Source organism: Anser brachyrhynchus, assembly GCF_964034855.1.
Source record: "Anser brachyrhynchus genome assembly, chromosome: 7".
NCBI lineage: Eukaryota > Metazoa > Chordata > Aves > Anseriformes > Anatidae > Anser > Anser brachyrhynchus.
The window spans coordinates 13,201,443-13,220,710 of record NC_137701.1 but is presented as its reverse complement, the minus strand read 5'-3'; the positions used below and the strand labels follow the sequence as shown (position 1 = coordinate 13,220,710).

The following is a 19,268-nucleotide window of genomic DNA, read 5'->3' as shown; positions in this document are numbered from 1 at the left end:
GGTTAGTGGAAATACTTACTCTACGGGAATCTTTGAGATTTTAAAAGGTGCTCCATATAGGTTTCATATGATTGTCACATATAGATTGAGAGCCAAAACTTGACTAAACGAACACAGATACAAAATCTCTTCAGTATTTTGCTCCTATGCATGCTAGATTCCTGCTAATGGACCTGTTCGACTGTGGGTCACAATGGTGCAGACAGGGATTGACGGTTGGAATCTGTGAAGCAGCTAAAGTAAGCAGAGAGTACCTGGAGATTATTTTCCCCTGCCCACAAATATTGCAGGCAACTACAAATATTCTTTCTGACAGCAGGATGTGGACAGTTTGGTTAAGATGTAAAGAACAAACTTTCTATGAAGGTGATGAGGTACTGAGGTCTTGCAGACACAATCCCTGTGTTGTCAGAATGATGGTTTGCCCACTGCCACATGTATTTTGGAGGCATCAGCTACTGTTTAAACTACTGATTATGGATCTCACAGTTTGGCTTTCTATGATTGAATGATCCTGTCCATCTCTGACATTAGGGTGCTGCAAAATGTATCACCAGGCACAACAGAAGGGAAGTGAGGTTATGGAATCTGCTCCTGAAGTGAATGCTGACAGTAGACCTCTTGGCTGCCTAGCTCAGGATTTTGCTGAGCATCCCATAAACCGGTCTCTGAAATTCCAGCAGGTGTCACAGCTATGTTACCATAGCCATTCTGCTCAAGAGAGGAAAGGTTGAACGTCTGGTCCATTGTGATTAACTGCTATTATGTCTGGCAGATGTTACTTGTTCCATTAAAAAGAAAGTTTTTTTTGTTTTTGTTTTGTTTTGTTTTGTTTTTCCCTCCCTCTTAGGTGGAACGTATTGGGTATTCAAGGAGCCTTACTTAGCCTCTTTGTGGAGCCAATTTACTTCTCTAGCATCATCTTGGGGAGTTTATATCATGGGGATCATCTATCCAGAGCCGTATACCAGAGGATAGCAGAGATAGAAGATCTACCACCTCTTTATACACTCAACAGACCTTTACTTAGTGGCAAGTATCTAATGGAGAAGGCTGTACCGGTAACTAAGTCTGTTCCAGTAGCAATGTGATTTTGCAGTTCTCAAAACCTTGCAAATTATGTACTGTGAGTAAATTGCTTTCTGGTTACAACACAGAAGATACTGGCTAAGCCTAATATAGTTATTTAGACAGAAATATCTATCAAGAACCTTTCATTAGTTAAAGGGTGCCAAGAAGAGCTGGGGTATGAACTGGATGCAGTTTCATGTAATTGCTGTCTAGAGTGTACCTTAGCAGTATGTGAGGCAAGTTGAAGGTTTAGTGAAACCTCTTATCATCCATGGCATAGCGTGTTAGCTCTCACTATCACTTCTCCTGCCCTTGCAGATATTTATTGAATTGCTGCATCATTTATCAGCATGACAAAGTACGTGTGTTTGGCTAACAATCTCTAGACCAGTAACCAGCTAAAAATGGATGGAAATCTGGTCTCAGATGCTATTGGTTGTGTTTTCTTTTGTCATCATTCTGTTGGATGCAGCATTAGCATTAATTAGCATGGCACCCAGGTTGTTTGCATGTCCCAGTTATCACAGTATTTTCACTTCCACATTGTGCATTGTGTTAATGCACAAATTCTGTGTTCAAATTCTGGTGGCATGTCCCTCAGAAATATTTTTAATATAATATTAAGTATTAGCTGACAGACAGCAATGCAGTAAGCCCTGGCAAGTAATTAGCAGCTGCTGTTGAGATTTTTAAGTGTTGTTCTTTAGCATTGCACTGATCCCAGACTCCAGTGGGGCTAAGAGGACTGGCACTATTTGAATTAACAGGTCGTAACTTCAGATTGAGCCATGACTTAAAAAGAAAGTTCTGAAGTATCTTAAAAATTTCTAAAATTTCTAAAAATTTCTAAAACTGCTAGTTGCAGTAGTATTGTAAAAGCTTTAAAACTGAAATCTCTTATATTACCTATCATTGTGTGCATTGCTTTGTTCTGTAGAGCTTGGCTTTTGGCATGCCTGTTTATTTTCCGGGGGGGGGGGGGGGGGGGGGGGGGTCACAATTTTTAAAAATGTTTAAAGCTTGACGTGAATGCTAAAAATAAATATAGACAGTGTGGGGGGAAGAAAGCATATCAAACAACCAGCTTTTTATTTTATTTTTTTTAGAGAGAGGTAATTAATAAGGATTCCCTGAACCAGGATGTACTAAAGTATTGTGACATAATCATCCTTACAGTAGCAAATAAGTAATAGTGCCAACACTCACAGTACCTAATATTTGATTGTTGTATTGGCTTAGTAGCTGATGTATAGACTGTTGCTTCCTGATTTCTGGGAATTTTTATAAACTCTTCAAGACAGCATGGTGGGAGGAACTTCTGTTGTTCTTTTCACAACATATAATAGCACCTTGGCTTCTTAAAAATCATCTTCCTGAAATACTGTTACCATCCATTTGCCATGAAATAGTACCATCTGTTTAAACAGTTCATCCAGAAATCGCTGATCAGTAAAGAGTGTTCAGAAATGTTCTCAGCTGTTGAGTTTTTATGAAAACGCATGTCTCAAAATGTACATGAAGGTTGTTTGAGATGAAGGATGGAGGAGAATTACTGTGATGAATTTCCTTCAAATGGATTAGTCTTGAAAGCTACTTTTCTGATCCACACTGTTGGATTCAAATGGGACATATGTGTAGCTACACACCGACTCTTTGATTCACTTATTTGACACTGTATTCTTATCTGCAGTACATGCCGCAGGAACAGCTCTCCCCAGTTCTGAGTTCCACCTTATACCACACAAAATTGTGCTATCGTTTCTCATTTCTAACAGAGCAATGAACTAAAATAGAAATAGCTGCTCAGTTATGGTATTCTGTCTTTCCCCACTGACTCCGGACCACCCGGAGTCACCGGGGCGGGTCCTCGGGGGCCCGCCGCGGGTCACCCGGGTGGCTCCTCCAGGGTGCCCGGTGACCTGTCGGCGGCCCCCGGGCGCCCCCGAGGACCCACCCACTGAGAAAACACTATCAAAGCTGTTCATAAAACAACTTTTAGGTCTGCAGGGCCAATTGCATTAAGATGAAGCCGGACTAAGCTAATGTTATCTACTCTATTGGTGAAAATTGTATTTTCATCAAATGTTCTTTCTTTCTTCATAGGAGACTTTCTACCTATACATCCCTTTCCCAGCAAGTTAGGTGGGAGCATGTATAACGGAGCAGCTGTTTTTCAGTTAGGGGTGTGGGAAACCCTTATGTTTGTAGAAAGTTCTTTCCCTGTATCAACTCTTGGGAACCTTGGTTGCAGTACGCAGCCTTTCAGGATGCCTTTAGCACCACAGCACAGAGGGCACGTGAGCTCTCACTGAGAACTGGTCAGTTCAGCTGAGAGACGACAGGTTAAAATCTTGTGAATTTCTGAATAACCTGAAAAGGGAACGATTCCTCATTCAAATAAAATGATGGTGATCGTATAAATCTGCCAATAAAAAAAGGTACCAGTCTGCAGGTTAATCTGCTAAGGCTTTTTGGAGCCACTTTTTGGAGATAGGCACAAAGAAGTTAACCTGGCACAGAAGTAGAGCAACAAAGCAAATGCTCCATTTAGAAAATCTGTCCTTGAATATCCTTGAGAGAAGTCATCATTAAATGTAAAAGGAAGTCCATTGCACGTATAAAAAGCAAGCTCCTTTTCACTGGAGGCAACTTGTGTGAAAATAATTTCATCAGGTTGTCCATGTTTATGGTTCCTGTCTGTGGAGCTCATGTGCTCAGATATCTCAGCCTCAGGGACCTGGGCTAATGGCACCTGCTAGGGTAATGTTTTTAAAGCAGATGGCAGGGTAGGCCCAGATGTCCTTCATGCTCTCCTGTCAGCAATATCTACTAAACTCAACAATAAACACTGACCTTGTGCCTGGTTTTTCTGGATAATCCATTTTTTCTTAGCTGTGGTTATATTATTTCAGCCAAAGTTAATGATATCTGTTAAAGTTAATAATCTACTGATTATCTTGTCACCAGCATAAGAGATGTCTTAAGTAAGACTAAGATGTTAAGGTAAGATTAATCTAGCCCAGTATTCTTTTCCCACAGGCAGGTATGCAGTGATAAAACAGAAGAAAATGGTATGCCTCTGCAGATACCTCCTGAGAATTGCATCAGTAATCTGTGAATCGGAGACTTCCTGAGCTAGTCTTTGTGTTTAAGAATCCTAAATAATTATTTTTTTTTATTCATGAATTCCTGTTCCAGTTTTATGAATTGCTGTAAACTTCTTAGTTTCCACAACCTTCTTTAGTAAGGGCCATAGTGTTTTTAAAGACTTTTGCAATAGCGTTTACTTTTTACTAATTTAATTAGATGTTCTTTAGTGCTCTGTATGATACAGGTACACCATGTACCATATAGGTAGCAGTTGTTCCATGTTGCTTTTATGTTGGTGCTCAGATCTCTATACCACTGTGGTATTCCCACTAAGTCCTATATTTTCCAGACTAGAAAGTCTTAGTACACTTTTTTTTTCTTGCACGGAAAATACTACATGCAAGGGTCATCTCTTTTTTTTACAATCACATTTTTGGGCTGGCAAAACCAGAGCAGCACATAATACTCAAAGTAAGGTAGCAGTAATTATTTATATGGTACTCTATTTTGTTTTGTATTCCTTCAGTAATAATTCCCTGCATTCACTTTGCTCCATTTATTACTGTTGATCATTGACCTGACCTTTTGATAGAACTGAATATTCAAAATCATAGAACCATTTAGTTTAGAAAAGACCTTCAAGATTATCAAGTCCAACCATCAGCTTGGTGACAAAATTTAGTGGTGTTTTTAATCTATTGCTGGTACCTATACATGTAAGAGAAAGTTGTATTTATATCTTCGTCTAGAAGTCTTTCCCTTGCTTACAGTACCATTATTAAATTTAATGACCATTAAAGTTAGTTTGCAGCATGTTTCTTAAATAGAACATCTAAAATTGGAGGGAGCAAGGATCATCAGGTCCAAGCTCTGGCTCCACACAAGACTTCCTTAAAATCAGGCCCTATGTTTGAAAGCTTTGTCCAAGTGCTTCTTGAACTCCATCCAGCAGGCTCAGTGCTGTGACCACTGCCTTGGAGAGCTGGTTCCAGTGCCCAACCACCCCCTCAGTGAACAGCCTCTGCCATGTGAGTGTGAAAAGAGCATGAGTAAGCTGGTAGAGAAGTGTAATTTATATCCAGTATTTGCTGAAAGAGTTGTACACAGCCTAGATATATTGGTCTGGGGAGGGAGTCACTCACTAGAGGAAAAACACTAGGCAACAGATTTTTCTAATTTTATTCTTCTTAAATAGAGTGCTCTTTCATACTAACAAGAAAAGGGGCAAGACATCTTTTTGCAATACTAGAACCATATCAGATCACTGTACTTGGTCAGTAGTATATGAAACAAGCAAAGGTAATAGTACAGGTATTTTTAAGCTAAATAAAAAATATGACTGACTGACCTATTTGTCATGAGGCGGCAATTTTTTAGCCCTTTTGCCTCAGTAGTTTTGATAAACAGTTTTTAGATTAACAAGTTCACCAGCATGCTATATTAAGTAAATAGGTCCATTTCACATAAGCTTCACAAAAAAACTTTGAATTTATATGTTTATGGAGAGTCAAGAGTTGAGATTCCTTTTGTGTATGCCTACAGTTGATAGGTCTTTAGGTGCAGACCTTCTGTTGGGTGCCACTCTGTGGCAGGGTTTGTTTGCTATGCAGCATTTGGACTTTAATGATGCAGGATGAGTTGTGTTGTGCATAATCATAGAATCATTAAGGTCGGAAAAAGCCTCCAGATCATCTGGTCCAACCATCACCCTAATCCCAATATCACCCACTATACTGTGTCCCTAAGCACCACGTCCAACCTTTCCTTAAACACCCCCAGGGACAGTGATGCCACCACTTCCCTGGGCAACCCATTCCAATGCCTGACTGCTCTTTCTGAGAAGAAATGTCTCCTAATTTCCAACATGAACCTGCCCTGGCACAACTTGAGGCCATTCCCTCTAGTCCTATCACTAGTTACCTGTGAGAAGAGGCCAACCCCCAGCTCCCCACACCTTCCTTTCAGGTAGTTTTAGAGAGCCTCCTCTCTTCCAGACTAAACAACCCCAGTTCCCTCAGCCGCTCCTCATAAGACTTGTGTTCCAGGCCCTTCACCAGCTTCGTAGCCCTTCTCTGGACACGTTCCAGGGCCTCGATGTCCTTCTTGTAGTGAGGGGCCCAAAACTGAACACAGCACTCGAGGTGTGGCCTCACCAGAGCAGAGTACAGGGAACGATCACCTCCCTGGTCCTGCTGGCTGCACTATTCCTGGTACAAGCCAGGATGCCATGGGCCTTCTTGGCCACCTGGGCACACTGCCAGCTCACGTTCAGCCGAGCATCGATCAACACTCCCAGGGCCTTTACCTCTGCACAGCTTTTGAGCCACTCTGCCCCAAGCCTGTAGCGCTACATGGGGTTGTTGTGGCCAAAGTGCAGGACCCAGCACTTAGCCATGTTGAACCTCACCCCATTGGCCTCTGCCCATCCTGTCCAGGTCCCTCTGCGGGGTCTTCCTACCCTCCGGCAGATCGACACTTCCCCCCAACTTGGTGTCCTCTGCAAACTTACTGAGGGTACACTCAATTCCCTCATCCAAATCGTCAATAAAGGTATCTTCTGCAGTTTTTAGAACATGATGCATAAATTAATTGCCAGCCACTCAGAAAGACAGCAGAAGTTTTGACAATCTTTCCTAAAAGAAATCAGAGAATAACTCTTTAGGAATTTTTCTTTCCAATTTTCTTTTTTTTTTTAATTTTATATTTTAAGAAAATGTGGAATGGTGACACTGTGGCTTATTATTTACTCGTGATTTACAGGTAATCAGTCATAGTGATGAGGTTGACATAAGCCAAGCATAAAAATATAACAACATCTGGAAATTCAATATGATTGATATTTTAAAATGTTTATTTAGTAAATGAGGAATTGGTTTTAGTAAGCAAACTGAATTTTGCCATGTCATTAAAGATCTAAGACCTTGTAGCTTTTGTGCATGCTCAGCTCCGCACCCCGCAAGTGGGTGTTTTACTTAGAGGTGTTGTAAGACCAGGGCCAAGTGAGCAAGTCCTATGCTCATCTGCCTCTTAGGTTGGTTTAATTTGTTTATTAGGTTGTATTTCAAATATCAGCAAGAAATGCATCTTGCTGCAATACTTATATTGAATTCATACAAATTTACTAGATTTTATTAGGTGTAAAACATAGCAGAGACTGAGATCTCAGAGTACATTTGGAATAGGCTTGTGTTAAAGTAAAAATGGGATCTTTATTAGAAAGGAAAAAAAGAAGAAAAAAAACCACAAACACACGTGTTTGTTCTCTGATGAGACATCCTAAGTTTTGCCACCCCTGTAATGTCTGTCAGGTCTGCTGGATCAAACCCACCGCGCTGCACAGCATTTCTGTAGCACACAGCCCAAACTACTTGCTGTGCTGATGCCCTTGGCTGCTGCATGAGAGCCCTGGGGGGAGTGCTGGAGTGGTCCTGACACATGTGTGGGAGCTGGGCTATGTATGAATTGCAGTGGCTGTCATAATCTTTAAGCACAGTACTGTGGTAATATATATGGTGCATTTCTGCAGCATCGGGCTGCTGTGGGGGGAATAAATCCTGCTTTTGGCAGCATGGGCTGGTCGCCAGCCTTTCTTCACACTTAGATTAGATTTCCAGAAAGCCATCTTTGACAGATGTTGCAAAATCTAACATCTGAGCAAAATGATCTGAGGTCTCCCTTAGCACTTGAGCCCTGCAGATCACCATTTCTGGGTGTATTAGGTGGCAATGAGCATGTAAAATGGGGAGGCAGCTGAATCACAACCAGATTTATGCTGAAAGACTCAATTGTCTGTTGTTTTTGGCTTTCTGCACAGGATGTTGAGGTTGGGGCTCACTCTGTCTAACTTGGGTGCACACAACATCTGTGCCTCTGCCCATGCTAGTCACGTCATTGTCCCTGTCCAGTTGGTAAGAAGAAGGAGGTGCTATCACATCAGACGTCCTCTGCTGAAGAGTGACAGAGTTCGGTCAGACTTCCCTGATGCGCTGCTCTTCCCATAGCCTGGAAGGAGGAAGGTTTAACAAAGAAAGTCACATGTTGCTGGTTCCCAGCTTTTCTTTCAGGCACTCATTTACACATTTAGAAACATTTACGGAAACAGCATCAAACTACCCTTTTAAGGCAATTGGATTTATGTAAAAACAATGGTAGCTTTTCATGAAATAGGCTCAACAGTTTTGGAAACGTAGATGCCTCCAGGTCTTGATTGGCAAGACATCTTGTCATCTCATACCACTGTGCTGACCTACCTCCGTTTTTACAATGGAATGTAAAAAAGCACATTGTAGGCACTTCTGAATAAGGATGACTTCTCCAATAAGACTACGGTCCCAAGTTGCTGAATAATTGTGCTGAAACATGACTGGGGTTCATAGTCTTATACTTGTTTTGAAAAGAGAAGTGAAACACAACTAAACTTTTACAGTAGCAGAATGAAAAGGAATTAATCAGACAGCTACAGCTGTCAAAACTTTTCTTTATCTGCCCTGTCCTATACCCAGCTAGTGCTGCTACTGAGTGGGCTTTGAGGGCAGTGGTTTCTTGTGCAGGAGCATAGCAACATTTTTTTCTGCTTCGTAGTTATCGGCAGGGTAATAACTCCATCAGTTTGTCCTGCAAGGCAGACCTGAGATGCAAGTGTGTTGTGGTTTAACGCAGCAGGCAGCTAAGTACCGCACAGCCACTTGCTCACTCCCCCGCAGTGGGATGGGGGACACAACTGAGAAAGATAAAAAGACATGAACTAATGGGCTGAGATAAGGACAGTTTAGTAGGAAAGAATGCACAAAACAATTACTCACCATCAGCTGACTGATGCCGAGCTGGACCCTGAGCAATGTCAGTTCTTCCCAGCCAGCTCCCCACAGTTTTATTGTTCAGCACGATGCCGTATGGTATGGGACATCCCTCTGGCCAGTCTGGACCAGCTGTCCTGGCCCTGTCCCCTCCTAGATTCCTGTGCACCCCTAGCCTCCTTGCTGGCAGGGCAGCACAAGAAGCTGAAAAACCCTTGCCTCTGTGTAAGCACTGCTCAGCAACAACTAAAACATCGGGCTGCTACCAGCATTATTTTTGTCCTAAATCCAAAACACAGCAACATACCAGCTACCAGGAAGAAAATTAAGTCTATCCCAGCCAAAACTAGGGCACTGTCTCCAAGGCAGCTAAACCAAAAGCCCACTGGTGCCCTTCTGGGTCCTTGAAGTATGCTCTCCTGAGGCAGTCCGCCAAGGATGTATGGAACCTCTGGGCCAGTCACAATGGGCTGTTCTTGCCCCTTGTTCCCAGTTAGGCTCACTTCGGCCTCCAGTACAGTTGGCTGTTAGGATCCCCCTGTCACTCCAGAAATACAGGTGGGTTCTGCCCCTTTGTAGCTTGGTGGCATTAGGGTACAGTGTGCACAGGTGTCCGCTAGAGCCTTGTACTCCTGTGGGTCTGATGTGCCAGGCCATTGGATCCGCACAGTCCAGTAAATCCAGTTGTCCCTTTTCTCTGCCTGGCTGGAGACAGGGCCCCTCTAGTCCTGGTCATTGTGTTTGAATTTGTTACTTGCTTTGTGTAAACGTGAATCAGACATCCCGTCATTAAGGTCAGAAGTAACATCATCCTATCTACTCTGTCTGGAAAACTGCCTGCTGGACACTGGAGCAATTTAAAACACTCTATTAGCTTTCTGGATTCCGCATTTGTTCAGGGGTGAATTCCAAAACCTTGACTTTGTGTAAGCACTGCTCAGCCACAACTGACAACATTGGTGTGCTATCAATGTTATCTTTATCCTGAACCCCAAATGCAGCACTATACCAGCTATTGTGTAGAAAATTAACTCTATCCCAAACAAAACCAGGACAGCACAGTAAGGTGCTAATATCCCTGTCCACATGGAACTGTGTCACAGACCTCTCTCCACAGTCTCCACTGAGGAAGCTGGTTTCTCACAGCTCCAGTGATGTACGCTTGCCCAGCTAGGAATGACAGTGAAAGACCATTTCTGGCCACAATGAAAATGAAATAAGCGTGGCAGTATCTCCATGATTCAGTGAAAAATCTGCAGGAGAATGTTCTCGTAGTAGAAGAATCACTTGTAAGAATGCCTAGCGATGTGGTTTCAGTAGCTCTAGTATATTGGTTACTACCCAGTAAGAATAATCATCAAGAGTCATATTTATTGTCGTCATTAAATCTCTCTCTTCTTTCAGGTATTAGCAATGCAGAAGCACGCCAACCAGGGAAAGCACCAAACTTCAGTGTAAACTGGACAGTAGGAGACACTTGTCTTGAAGTTATTAATGCTACAACTGGCAAAGATGAAATGGGTCGTGCATCTCGCCTTTGTAAACATGCTTTGTACAGCCGCTGGATGCGTATTCATGCAAAGGTACATACACCAAAGTGCAAGATTTTTCACTTCTAAATGGTGTATTCATGTGCTACTTTCTGTATCTAGAAGCCACTTTATGAGCCTGTCTTAAACTGAGCTTAAAACTGCCATTAGCTACCAGCCTATGTAGTAATGGAAAACAACACATTTATTTAGATTATTTTTTTATCTTATAATACTTGGTACAAAATGCATGCAAGGGTCTGATAATCTTTTGTTATAGTGAAGTAAAAACAAAGGGTGCTAACTCCTTTGAACTTTAATTTGTTTGGAAATATAATCCCAGTTTCACTGAAATGAAACCTACTTAGATTTCACGCTGTCCTGTCTTAGGAAGAAAAGACACAAGAAAGTATCCATTAATGCCTTTGCAGTGTCTAGGCTTCTTCTGCTAAAGGATGTTGATAATCCGGAAGAAGCAAAAGGCATGCTAGCTATGGTGGAACTACCACAGCAATAATGAAAAGTGAAGTCCGGAGTGCCCCTCTCTGGATGTGGTACTGCTCTGCAGGGGGGGTGCACTTTTTCTCTTTGCTTGGAGAACTGAAGATGCAGTTAGGTGGGATGAGGCTAGATACAGAGTTATGATGGCTGGAAGGAGAAGCATATAGTGTTTTTTTTCAAGCTTGTCTGCCTTTGCCTGTACATTTGGTTTAGTACTTCGTTACCTTGTTTAATAATAGCTGTTTTAATAACTCAGTTACTCTTGAGCTGGTTGGTTGAATAGATCATTTTCTCTCTTCTTGTCTTTTTTAATCTGCACAGCTTTCCTCCAGCTTGCGCTCAAAGATTCTCAAGCCTAACTTGTACCATGAAACCAAGCAAGGAGCCACTGAGTATCAAACTGCCAAAGAGCGTTTGTTTAAAGCATTCCTGAAGGCAGGACTTGGAGCCTGGGTGGAGAAACCCATAGAACAGGATCAGTTTTCTCTCACTGTCTGATTCACAGACTGCACATCACTTTGAAAAGGGAGTTGCTCTGGAAATCCTGGTGTCCAGCATTGCTTTCTGGCATCTCCACAGCTGTTAAAACATCTTTTTACTGTTTGGAGTTTTTTTTTCCCCCATTTTTTAGGAAACTTGATGGTAGCTGTTTTTATTTTGCCTAAGTATTGAAACTCAGTGATAATCTGATACATAATTGTGCATTTTATTATGGGAAAGTCATTTCTGGTGTATTTCTGGAAATACTTTTACTGTAGAAAATTTGCAGTAAGGCTCTCCTTACAGTATACAATGACTCATTTTTTCTGGGTTAAAATATTTTTTTTAATTCAATGTCATCAAGTGCATGAAGAAATTAAAGTTTCTTTGGATTTTACACCACACTTTTAGGAAGTAGCTTAATTTTTTAAAAAGAAATTAGGTGACAAGACTGATTCTACTCCTCTGCTAACTTGTTTTTGAACTGCATATAGACCATAAAGCCAGAATGAAGTCTGGACAGCTAGTTTTTCCCCACTTCCTTGCTCTTTAAAACCAGCTGCTGAAAACTTAAGGTCTTTGATGTATGTATTTATTAGTCTATGATCCAGTTTTTAACATGCAGCTTTTTATTCTGTTTTTAAAAATACATTTACCTTCCATTTACACAAATTGTGAAGTCTTTTTTTTTTTTTTACCCTTGTAAACTGGAAACAACAAAGTAATTATTTGTAAGTTAAGAGGTTTAGTCTATAATGTGCAGAAATCTGTTTAATCTGTTTAGAATTAGGTGATTTGTACATCCCAGAAACTCATTAGACTATGATCACAACTATAACATGTCAATTCAAAAAAAAAAAAGGAAAAAGAAAAAGAAAAATTGTTCCATTTTAAGGGTACTAAGCCTGAATTGCCAAAAACAATCACTCACTAAGTATTAATTGCTCTCTTCTAGAAGAAATGAAAAGCTCATGTATGGACAAAAAGTTGTTAAAACTTCTTTCCTGTGAGTTACATTTCCTTTCATTCAAGTTGTGTCCCTTTGAGATTTCATTGCCTTTTGCCTTTACATGTGTGATGGTCCTCATGAAACTAATTAGGTAAGTTACTCTTAAATGTGCTTTTGTTTGCTTCGACTATTACATGTTTTTTGTAAAGATATAGACACTTCAGCTTTATGTAAAAATGTAAGATAGAAGGGAAATATTTTGAGATCTGTTTAATTAACTGGTGTATAGAAGGCACTTTTAAAAACACTTTTTAGTACATGATGTTTAGGAGTGGATTAGAGAATGCCTGCTGTCATTTCTCTGCTCCCACAGTCTCTGTCCGAACACATCCTGTGGCTTGTACCTATTCAAGTATCCTAAGTACTTTCTGGAAGGCCCCTTGGTGATTCTCTGTCATCCTTTTGCAAACAATGAAGGTCATGTTTTGTGACACAGGACTTTGTGACGCAATACCCAAGCCAAGTGTGTTTCAGCAACGTTGCTCCAGCTGATAGGTCTTGTCCCTCAGCTCTACATCACCACCCCTTCCTGTGCTGCATTGGACATCAGATCAGTGGGCTGGTCCATACTTTGAAGTCAAGTTAACACTTATTTTTAGGCCCACATTGGGTCAGAGATCCAGCTCTGAGTCACGTTGGCACATCTGCGGAAGAAGTGAAGTGGAGCACAGGAATCCCTGCAGCCAGCTTCATGACTAAAGCCTGTGTCTCATGCAGTCATAACTTAAGTTACAGTACCTCAGACCAAGTGTCTCCTGGGGGTTAGCAGCTACTTTGCCCATTGGAGACTTTGGTATAAAACCAATTCTGGCCTATCACGAATGCTGAGGAGATGTGCTGCTTTGTTATTGCTTGAGTAGGAGCCTGTTTTTAACTTCAAAAAATGGTCAGGCCTGATAATCACTTGTGCATTAATTTAAGCCCCTTGGCTAGTGGCTGAAAGTAATGTGTTGAGAAACTATCAGTGAATTTTTGATGGTACTATGGATAATAGTGAGCACTGCTGCAGGAAGGCGAGCAAATCACAGTGGTCTAGTGATCCCTTCAGAAAAGACTGGTGCTTCCAGAGGTTACTGCCTTTTCCAGATGCCAGTGGAACAAATGTTATGAACCGTATTAGACAGACTGCATAAATTCAGCCTTGTTGGCAACTCTAAGCTGTCCTGTCTGTTTCTGCATTAAAACCAGGAGTGTTGTCACACCTGTGCTAGTCCCACAGAGCAGGAGGGCAGCAGTTTCTGAATACAAACTAGGTTTTTGCAGACATGATTCCAATAAGGCTCAGACCAACTTATTCTAAAAGTAATTTATTTGTATTTGGTCAGATTTTGCAAGCACTTGGGCATTTACCTTTGAGATCAGTCCTGTCTCATTAATGTTGCAGAAATTCCTTTGTGGCTGTAGATAAATATGTGCATACATCCATACAGTATCAAGGAAAAGCTAGTTGCACTGTGTACGTTTTCTTGGGATTATTAATGTTACTAAGTGAAATACACACTTTTAAGGGACCTGGTCTATTGATAAATAATGTTTGTTGATAATTTCAAGCAAATTATTTTTACTCATCTTTCTGAAGTACTCATTGAAAAGTTGATGTCTCTTTGGTTTTTTTTGAAGACTAGGAAAGTATTAGCTCAAACTATTTTTTTTATGAAGTCATGAATATAAGCAATATATTTAAGTATTATTATAGACATAGTTTTTTAAGCTGTTCAAATGAGTGATTAAAATGAAACTGTAAAGGAAATCTGTTCCATGCCAAAATCTTTTGATGAAGGAATGGTGTCAGGTTATTTATAAGGAATGAGTTCTCTTGTTTATAATTCCAGGATTTTAAAAAGAAAGAAGTTTTTCAGGGTTGTATGCAATCCATATCTGTCTTGTGGGAGTCAATAAAATACTGCTTGGCTTCCTTCATTTGTTTGTTCCTTTTTGTGCAGTTAATATGTGAAAACTTGTGAGGGAAGACCTCAGTCCCGTCAAGGATGTGACTTGTCACGCTGCCCCAGCCTCTGTCCTGTCCCCATTTCACCCAGTGCCCTTATGGCGTGTGCCAGGTGGAGCTGTGATTGCTGATGCTCCTGTATTCTTCATAAGTCACCATCGCTGAGCATGAAAGAATAGTGATGTATATAGTTTCGAGCAATCACAAAAGATAAGACAATTCAGCTTCCAGCAGCTGCCAAATTTTGTGGCTGACCTTTCTGTTCAGAGCTGTTGGTTTCCTGTAGGTTTTGGAAGGCTGAGCTGTCTTTCTGAAAAGCTGCGTTGTGCTGGGTGGGCTGGGTGGGTGGGAACTGGCCTAAGCAGAGGTCTGCAGTGCCACTCTGGGAGCTGCTTTTTTTTTTTTTTTCTTTTCTCACTTTTGAGTGAATATAAGTGTTTGTCTCAGGATCTTCAGAGGACTTAAATAAACAGTAACAACTTTAATGTTGAAGAATACTTGAAATTTAATTTAAGGTGTTTTTCTCCAGATGACAGTCTAGCTATAATAAAGTTTGTAGGTTAGTAGAATAGGACATTTTAAGTATAGATGTTTAAAATATATATATTCTGCTGGATCATTTAAGAAAATTTGGGCCTAAAGGTAACACTTGAAATAATGGTTATGGTGGTACTCAGGACATGATAATAACTGTAGACTATTTCCTACTGCTAGTGTGTGTAGGACTTTGTTAACACCTGTTCTTCTCTAACCGTGTGGATGTCCCATAGCTCTCATGCTCAAAACATTTGCCTGTGTGATGTAGGTAGTGATGATAACTGTACTGTGTTTGTGGCACTTAGGAATGTACAGCAACGAGGTTGCTGTACAGCTGACAATTTTGATATTCCCTTATATTAGAGAAATCATTTAATGAATGGTTACTGCATAGAAAACTCAGGAGCAGAAGATTTTTGTCTGTTATTACTCTGTATGTCCTTTAAATCTAAAATACCTTACAGATGAAAATCCAAGGAACTTGGAGCTGGCTCACTGGTATTTTTATTTCATCAGTCCAAGCCTGTGATTTCTAAGAATGCTGTCTACCCAAATAAAATAAGCAAATAAGTAAATAAATAAATTCTCGTGTTTAGTGCAAATATGTATAAAATAAAGCAGTTAGTTCAGAGTGCTTGTAGCAGCACAAAGAAGAGCACACATCTCGTAGACGAGTAGCACTGCCTTTTGAAACCAAGCTGTCTTTTCAAAATATAACCAACCACTTTTATTACCAGGAACAGAGAATCAATTCTAAGACTTGTCTGGTCGTGGTCACCGTGTAATTAAAAATAAATTAATTAAATTTCAATGGTTTTCTAAATAGTGAAAATTATTATTGACATTCATTAAATTAAGCTTTAATGTTTGGTGGGCTTACACTTGCAGAGAAGCTGTGCTTTGAATTCTTTGCATTTTTACAGTCAATGTCCACTGTGAAAACTATCTTAAAGTTTACTGAAAAGGAAGAAAAGCTGCAATTCAGGTATATAGTCAGTACAAAAATGTCTGATGTTATTTAAAAGCTAAGAACCCACAGAAATAAAATGTATAAAATACAATTATCCTGTCTCAGAATCACCGTGTGTCTATTTTTATTTTTAAAGGCTACTATATCCAGTGATTTCAGATGGGTTTAAATGATTGCATCTTCACTCGTGCTTTGAGAGGAGTTGGCATTTATCTGAGGTTTACCCAGAGGTAACATGGACACAGCTTTTGAAAGAAATTAAATGGCTTTTGGAAGGGACATCAGACTTGCTGCTGTGGGGCCAGGAGGGGTCTGGTCCCTTCTGCACCCCAGAGCAGTAGCCTGTGCTAGGCCCCTGTCCTGCCGAGGGCTCAGAGCGTCTGACAGCACCGAGACCTCTACGGCTGACTTCTACAATCCTGTGCTTGCGATCGGGTGGTGAGCTGTTTTCTGTCATCAAGTCTTTCATGCAAGAGCGTCTTCACAGTATAGTGTCTGTCTCAACAGGCACCCTGGGAAGATGGCATGTGACTGCCATTGTTCCTCCATGTGCTTTTTAACATGTTGCTTGTTGAGCAAAGCATTTCTTCTGATCTCACTCTGCATGTAGAACTGTGGTCTGCTGGGCTAGTGGGACCGTTTGTGTGGAGTAGAAATCACTGTAGCAGCTGGCTTGGTCTGATGTGCTGCATTTGCTGCAGAATCAGTATGTCAGTGAAGCCAAAAGAGGAGAAACTGGTGTGTTTGCTTCCTAAAGCGGAAATGATCCTATGATGACACCATGATGAGGGGGTGAGCAGTGCACACAGAGTTTCCTTTCTGCTTCCTGCTGCTCTCTGCTGTATAGCCCTCTGGATGAAACACAGAGGGAACATGGGCCAAAATGAATTATCTGTTCAGCAACAGGAGTTTCCCAGCCACCAACTTTCCTGGAGACATCCCAGCACAGTTGGGCCCCCATAGATCTGATGATTTTATAATGCATTGGGTTTGCTGCTGTTACTTTACAGAAACAAAACATCCAGAGTATTTGCAAGCAATTTTGAGTTGACCACCAGGGAAGAAAGTTGCTTGAGTCTCTGGGGCGGATAGGTTGAGCACAACAACTGCAGGATGTGTGGTATTTTATCACTAGACAGGTGTTCTTATCCTCAGAATACCCAACTAGATAAAAATGAAGGCCTGGTTTTCCGAAGTATATCCGTTAGCATCATATGCCTGGTCTGTTACGGTGCAGATAAAACTATTGTTTTTACTGTTGCGTAGATACTGTAGGAACATTGCAAACCTATAGGGGCTGTAAAAAATAAATAGCGGTGTTTGAAATCCTGAATCTGTCAAAGCTGATGGAGAGCAAATAGGGTCTGAGTTTCTCACTGTCATGTCAACATTACAGTGATTTCCAGAACCTTTGCTGTCAAAGCTCTGTACTGTTGCCTATTAATATACAGGCTGTTAAACGTGCCAACAGCACAAAATTCTGCACAAAGTGCAGAAATTAATTATAGCTACTTCCTATTTTCTTTAGTTATTCCAGAGAAGAGGAATTAAGAGCTGTGGTTTTGGTCAGTACAGAAAGCAGCTGGCCTCGTCAGGTACAACATTTTGAAGAATTCTGTTCTTCAGAGAGAAAGATTGATAGTCAGTCAACACAAGGTTTTTTAAAAGTTTTTAATATCTTCATTGTTGCCATACAAATACCATTTTTGTTGCAGTTTGGCTGAGATGTCTTTAACAAACTGAAGTTCAAATGTGTGTCTGAATATATATTTGTGCCTATATATATATTGGTGTACATTATTTGCATTAAGCAGTTATTCTTCCCTCATCTTCCTGTGTGATAGAAAGAAGCCATTAGGCTTTACTTAACTGGTGTAAGAATATTAAATAACTCTGTCAGATACAGTCCTTAACACTTGTGTCCAATCATAATCCCAACTTTGAAGATGAAACCTCATTTTACATCTTTCTTGCTTTCTGTACAGCACACTTACTCATATCCTTCTGTTACAGCTGAAGCACAATCTATCAACTGATTATTCCAAACAATGACGGTTCCACATACTACCTTTGTTTAATGTTTGTACAGAGATTTGAAAATACAAAGAGCTACATAGTTGCAAAGTTTCATCATTTTTGTATATTGATATCAGCAGTGGCAGCAACAAATAGGTAAAATGTCACAAAATACTGTGCAAATCCTTAAAATGGTTGTTTTGATTACATCCTGAGAAGCTATCAAGGAAACGAAGTGGGGGTATGTTTTGAAGCTGCCGGTTTGACCTCTGAAAATTGCAGCTTTTGCAAAGAGAAAGGGAGGTAAGCATGAATTTCATATTTGGGTATTTTCTGAAACGCCTTATAGAGGATGCAGGAGTGCCCAGGGTTCGTCTACCACCTCCTATATGTGATGGAAATGGAAAGCTCTGGTTGCGGGAGCTGCCCTTTCAGCCCATGGGACACTGACTCACTGCCTGAGCTCAGTGAGGTGTCACTGCTGGTCACAGCATGCTGAGAGAGGAGGGAAAGAAAATCCCACTCAGGTAAATTCTCTGTGGAGAAAATCTGGACAGATTTCCAGTCTCCTGGTATGTCCGTTGTAAGAAGTTATGTGATTACCTCTGTTCTATGACTTACTCTGTGTCCTCTTGTGATTTTATTGATGAGGATGTGGCCAATGTCTCGAAGCATGTCAAAGGGCATGTGATCCTGGAGCACAGCACTAACATTTTCATAGTGTGGTTATCCACAGCACACATGCACCTCAAACTTTATGATCTCTTAGATACCCTGCAGGGCCATTCCCTTTGCCATGACACAGACTCTGTGGTACTTGTCAGATGGCTGGGGGATTGGGAACCACTTCTTGATGACTATTTAGGCAACTTGATTAGCTCACTTACCCTCCCAACAGCAGCATGGGGGAGAGAACTGGAAGGGCAGAAGTGATAAATCTCATGGGTCAAGATACAGATAGTTTAAAAAGTGAAGGAGAAAAAATTAAAAATAAAAAAACAGGTGATGCAAAAGCAATCACTCACCAGCAGCCGCCTGCCAGTCCCCAAATCCAGCCAACTGCTAACAGCAGCCCAGACAGACCCCAGGCAATGGCTACTTTGGAAAGCCCACCCCCCACTCCTGTTTTTTGGCTGAGGATGACATTGGATGGTGTGGAATATACCATTGGTCGGTTTGGGTCAGCCGCCCTGGCTTTGTCCCCTCCCAGGTTCTTGTGCACCCCCAGCCTACCTGAGGAGGGGCAGAGTGAGAAACAGAGGCCTTGAAGTTGTACAAGCACTGCTCAGCAACAGCTAAAACATGGGTGTGTTTTCAATAT

General features: G+C 41.0%; 1 protein-coding gene across 12 annotated transcripts in view; it reads left to right on the top strand.

Annotated features, from left to right (window-relative positions):
• The window catches only part of ADARB1 (adenosine deaminase RNA specific B1), a 76,107-nt gene extending 61,711 nt beyond the window's left edge, over positions 1-14,396 (top strand). For 10 of the 12 annotated variants that reach the window (XM_080601077.1, XM_080601085.1, XM_080601080.1 and 7 more), the window contains 3 exons: positions 851-1,032; positions 10,362-10,540; positions 11,309-14,396. In XM_080601077.1, coding sequence (XP_080457203.1) covers positions 851-1,032; positions 10,362-10,540; positions 11,309-11,485 — 538 coding nt within the window. In that variant the 3' untranslated portion in view covers positions 11,486-14,396. The other 2 variants (XM_080601078.1, XM_080601079.1) reach the window with 2 other exon arrangements.
• The last annotated feature ends 4,872 nt before the right edge of the window (positions 14,397-19,268 follow it).